Source organism: Sinocyclocheilus anshuiensis, unplaced genomic scaffold (assembly GCF_001515605.1).
Source record: "Sinocyclocheilus anshuiensis isolate Anshui unplaced genomic scaffold, SAMN03320099.WGS_v1.1 scaffold1459, whole genome shotgun sequence".
In the NCBI taxonomy this organism is placed as follows: Eukaryota; Metazoa; Chordata; class Actinopteri; order Cypriniformes; family Cyprinidae; genus Sinocyclocheilus; species Sinocyclocheilus anshuiensis.
In genome coordinates this window covers 68,240-73,704 of record NW_015539921.1, presented here as the reverse complement: position 1 = coordinate 73,704, position 5,465 = coordinate 68,240, and the positions used below count along the sequence as shown (strand labels likewise).

Here is a 5,465-nt window from a genome sequence, read left to right as displayed (position 1 = left end):
CACACACATGCATGTATATATTTCAGAAAAATATGTTATGTTTATATATTAAATATATTTATTTATTTATCATATAAATTATATGAATATAAATATAGACATGTAAATATTTTCAAAATATATACTGTGTGTATGTGTATTTATATATACATAATAAATATACACAGTACACAAACATGTAATCACAATCTTTTATTTTGTATGTGATAAATCGTTTGACAGCTTAATCTATTTTCAGTTATAGTAATTTTAGTACTTCAGCTTAAACTTAGCTGTCTATGTACTATTATATTATTTTTAATAAGCTTTTATTTTTATATTTTAAGTGACTTTCGTTTTAGTTTATCTGAGTAATTTTTAAGCCTTGTTAAGCTTGTTAAGGCTTACTTTATTTAATCTTAATTTCATATTAAATCTGAATAGTATGTCAAATTAACTGATCTTTCTCTTGTGTTTTCCAGATGCGCTGTGGACCTCGTCCTTGAGCTCTTGCTGCTGTGACTGAACAGAAACTCCTTCAACGCCGACCGCCGTTCTTCCTCTCTATCTCTTCTCACGCTCTCCATGGCTAATCTTCTGAGCTATGTTTTGTTCCTGGCGCTCCGGACGTTCGCTGCCCCGCCGGAGTTCATCCAAGTGCGGCCCGGCGGATCGACGCCGTCCCCGGGAGATCTGGGCAACGATACGGTCGGCCCTTCTTTAGTTCCTCCTCCAGGAACCAGCAAACACGCTCCGCACAGCATCATCATCGGCGTGCGGAAAGGAGGCACCAGAGCATTGCTGGAAATGTTGGATATTCATCCCGAAGTAGCGGCGGCCGCCACCGAAGTTCACTTCTTCGACTGGGACGAGAACTACGCCAAAGGCTTCGAATGGTACCGGGACCAAATGCCCTATTCGTACCCAAATCAGATCACCGTTGAAAAGACGCCGGGGTACTTCACGTCTCCGGTGGCGCCTGCGCGGATTCACGCCATGAGCTCTTCCATCAGACTCTTGCTGATCCTGAGAGACCCGACGGAGAGAGTCATATCGGACTATACGCAAGTCTACTTCAACCGCTTGGAGAACCACAAACCCGTACAGGCCATCGAGAACATGCTAGTCAAGAACGGCGCGCTAAACACGCGCTACAAAGCCATCCAGCGCAGTCTTTATGACGTCCACATGAGGAACTGGCTCCAGCACTTTCCTCTGGAGCAGATCCACATTGTGGACGGGGATACGCTGATCCACGACCCCTTACCGGAGCTCCAGCGAGTCGAACGCTTCTTGCATCTGCCGCCGCGGATCGTGGCGTCCAACTTCTATTTTAACCAGACCAAAGGCTTCTACTGCATTCGCAGTGACGGCCATGAGAGATGCCTGCACGAGTCGAAAGGACGGCCGCATCCGCCTGTTAACAGCACTGTGCTGCGCCAGCTGCGTTTGTACTTGCGCCAACACAATCGGAACTTCTACCGGCTCATAGGACGTACCTTTAACTGGCAGTAGTGGGAGGGGCTGGAATTAGCCAATCACAGCCCAGCTGAGGGACTGATTGACAGCTTATGGACCGTACAAACCACTCCCCCTCGGACACGTCTCTTAAATGCCTTCGAACTGCTTTTAAAGGGAGAGTTCACCCAAAAATTCTAATTCACTGTTAAGTTACTCTCCCTCAGGCTATACAAGATGTAGGTGAGTTTTTTCTTCAGAATTACAGTAAAGAAGATTTTTAGCTGAAAACGTGGTGATTCACATAATGCAAGCACATACATGCAGCGTGAAATGAATCCCCGTGGCCTCTGACGATATATTGAGGTCTTATGAAGCGAAATGATCAGCCTGTGCAAGAAACTGAACATTATTTACAACATTATCACCTGTAATCCAGAGCCTCAGGCAAATTGGGAAATCCGATTCTTTTCTGCGAACTGGTTCTTTCAGACAGCTCGTTTCAATTAACTGGTTCAATTCACTAGTTTGTTTACGCAATCATGCAATGACGTAAAATATATGCAATTATATTATTAAAGCACCCAATAATGATGTGAAATGTGCTTGGTTTACATGTGTAAAGCACATAAACGCATGCGCATATCATCGGCTCATCGGTCTTCGGTCCGAGTCGAACTGGAGCGCTGAAAGATTCATTCATCACAGGATCAGATATGCCGCTATTTTGCCTCATTTCGAGTCTGAGTGACTGTCAGGTGTCTGAAAGTGAGTTTTGATTGAGTAACATGTAGATCTGTGCTGCTCGAGCCACGAACTGCTTCAGACGCTTCAGTCCGATTTGGTGAATTGAATCAACTAGTTCACTAAAAAGAGCCAGTTCAAAAGAATGATTCATTTGTGAACCGGGCCTCCGGACCGTTTGCCTGAGGCTCTGGATTACAGGTGATAATGTTGTAAATAATGTTCAGTTTCTTGCACAGAACAATCGTTTGAACAATCGTCATAAGACCTCAATATATCATCAGGAGCCACTGGGATTAATTTCATGTTGCCTGTATGAGCTTTTTTGACTCTTAAAGTGACGGTATCCATTGACTTGCATTTTATGAATCACCAAGGACCACGTTTTCAGCTAAAAATCTTCTCGTTCTACTGAAGAAAAAAAGGCATCTACATCTTGAATGGCCATCTGAGGAACATTTTCATTTTGGGGGGAACTGTCCCTTTAAGACTTCAGAATGATCACGCTTTCAATCTGAAACTGTAAGGAATAAGATAATTAAAACTGTGCTGTGGGGAAATATCTTTGCTGTCAAGTGTCTTTGTCATAACAAAGTTACCCGAGACAAATCAGAGTCTTTTTTTTTTTTCTCTTTCTCTCTGTTTGTTTGATATTCTTGTACTTGATAATAAATGGTTCTGCTTCTAAAATGGGCCCTGAATATCTCGTCCGTTTCTTCAGCTCTGCTTTCTGAAACATACAGTAAAATGGTCAGTTTATACAAGCTCTAATGTCAGATAAACGGACTGAAACTGAAGGAATCGAGTACAGAAATCTCAATCTGGACTCTGCTTTTATCGTCCTGATAGGGTTTATTTTGTGACGGTGACTGTCTAAATGTACAATTTCTTTATTAACTATTTGCCAAATAAATCAATGCACATAGCATATTGATTTAAATAGTTATTACATTATGTGTAAAGAAAGAAAGAAAGAAAGTAGGGTCATGTTTCAATTAAAAATATTAGGACTGGGGAAAATAACATTCTATATTAATTTTGGGACTCAGTATGTAAATATATTGATGATTGTAAGTTTTTATCACAACATAATAATAGGTCATGTAAAAAATTAAAATGATGCTGCAGTCTCTGAACACTGCTTTACAGTAGTTATTTTAGTACAATTTATATACTATTATATAATTTATTAATATTTTGAATTAGCTTTTATTTTTATATTGTCAGTTTTCATTTTTAGTTATTTTTAATTTTTTTATTTATTTTTTTATTCCTAAATAGTTTTAATTTATTTTAATTTAATTAATTTCAGTTAGTAATTTTAGTACTTAAACTTATTTCATTTATTGCCAAGGCAACATTTCTAATTTTCCCATTTGGTTTAAGTTTCTCATCTAATATTTATATTTTATAGGCTTTCAGCTTTTTTCAGTTCAATTTAGTTCAATTTATTTATTTTTTAAATTTTTTTATTTTTATTTCGTTATGTGATTTTATCACGTTTCTAGCTTTTTTTTAAATAATTTTACTAAATGGTTTATATTTATATTCAGTTTTAATACTAGAGCTTAAACTTATTTCAGTTAGTTACCAATGCAACATTTCTCATTTTCATTTCATTTAAGTTTTTCATCTATTATTTATATTTTATTCCATTTCAATTCAATTTAGTTTCATTTGTAGTAATTTAGCTATATGCTTCTCTCATGTTTATTGTTTTTTGGTTTTTATTCTAATTAGTCACTTCAACTTCAACTTATTCCAATTAGTTGCCAAGGCGACGTTTAAAGTTTTTCATCTAATATTTATTTTTTATTTTATTTTAATTAACAAAAATGTGTTGTTGTTGTTTTTAAGTTTTAGTTAATAATAACATCACTGGCACACACATAAATACCCCCCAAAATAAGTAGAAGCTACTGATTATTTCACACACAGAGCTGATCTGCAGCACTTGACGGTCAGTGAACGAACTGTGGTCAGAAAGTGAATCTGTCCCGACAGACAGCAGTTAAACTGAAGATCCAGACAGTGTTGGAGAGGACAGTCAGGAAAGCATCCGCTGCTTATCTTCACCATCTATTTCCCTTCTCCTGTAACATCCTATCTCTGCTTCCATCTCTATTTCCCTGCAGCTCATCATTTTCCCCATTCTCCTGGTTTTTGAGCGCCGCTGTTTAGCGTGTGTGTGTGTGTGTGTGTCTGTGTGATTTGGGTTATTATCACACTTCACATCCGAGCTTCTTCACGTGCAGATATTCATGAATAACCGTGATTGTGAAGTGAATGTTAAGAACGCAGCTCACAGAGGATCATATTCATATGAGGAGAAAAAAATGATGCACATTTTTACAAAAATTAGTATAGAAAATTTCAAAATAACCATTTTAATCATCATTCTTATTTATTTATTTTAGTGTTTTTTTTAATACTATTATAGATTTTATTAATATTTGGAGCTTTTTATATCCATTTTAATTTTAATTTTAGTTTAATTTGTTATGTGCTTGTCTCATGTTTTTTAGTTTTCGGTTTTTAAAAATATTTCTGAATGGTTTTAATTGGTTTTTATTTCGGTTTTAGTTTTATTTCAGTTTGTAATTTTAGTACTTCAACTTAAACTTATTTCAGTTTGCTGCCAAGGCAACATTTCTAATTTTCATTTAGTTACGTTTTTCATCTATTATTTATATTTTATTCTAGTGTTAGTAATTTTATTCTTTTATAATGCTTTATATTTCTAAATGGTTTTAATTAGATTTTATTTCAATTTTAGTTTTATTTCAGTTAGTCATTTTACTTAAACTAAATGAAAATTACGAATGTTGCCTTGGCAACTAACTGAAAAAAGGTTTTTCCATCTAATATTTATATTTAATTCTATTTCAACTTCTATTCAATTTAGTTACATTTTTAGTTATTATGTGCTTTTCTCGTGTTTATTAGTTTTGGGGGTTTTAATATAAATAGAAATATTTCTATTTCAGTAGTTTTAGTAATTTAACCTAAACTTATTTTAATTAGTTGCCAAGGCAACATTTCTAATTTTCATTTAATTTAAAATATTTATATTTTATTCTAAAAAAAAAAAAACTTAAATTTTTAGTAATTTTATGTTAAGTAATTTTAGTACTTAAACATTTAGTTTAGTTTTTCATGTAATATTTATATTTTATTTCTATTTCAATTCAGTTTAGTTTAATTTGGTTATGCTTTTCTCATGTTTATAGTTTTTGGTTTTTAAAAATATTTGAAATAGTTATCATTTGTATTTTAGTTTTATT

At 34.7% G+C, this 5,465-nt stretch overlaps 1 protein-coding gene across 4 annotated transcripts in view; it reads left to right on the top strand.

The window, feature by feature from the left end:
• LOC107686529 (heparan sulfate glucosamine 3-O-sulfotransferase 1-like) overlaps positions 1 to 1,827 on the top strand; it is a 74,938-nt gene extending 73,111 nt beyond the window's left edge. For all 4 annotated transcript variants that reach the window (XM_016483564.1, XM_016483563.1, XM_016483566.1 and 1 more), the window contains one exon: positions 462 to 1,827. In XM_016483564.1, coding sequence (XP_016339050.1) covers positions 565 to 1,494 — 930 coding nt within the window. In that variant the 5' untranslated portion in view covers positions 462 to 564 and the 3' untranslated portion in view covers positions 1,495 to 1,827. The remainder of the gene's footprint in view (positions 1 to 461) is intronic.
• The last annotated feature ends 3,638 nt before the right edge of the window (positions 1,828 to 5,465 follow it).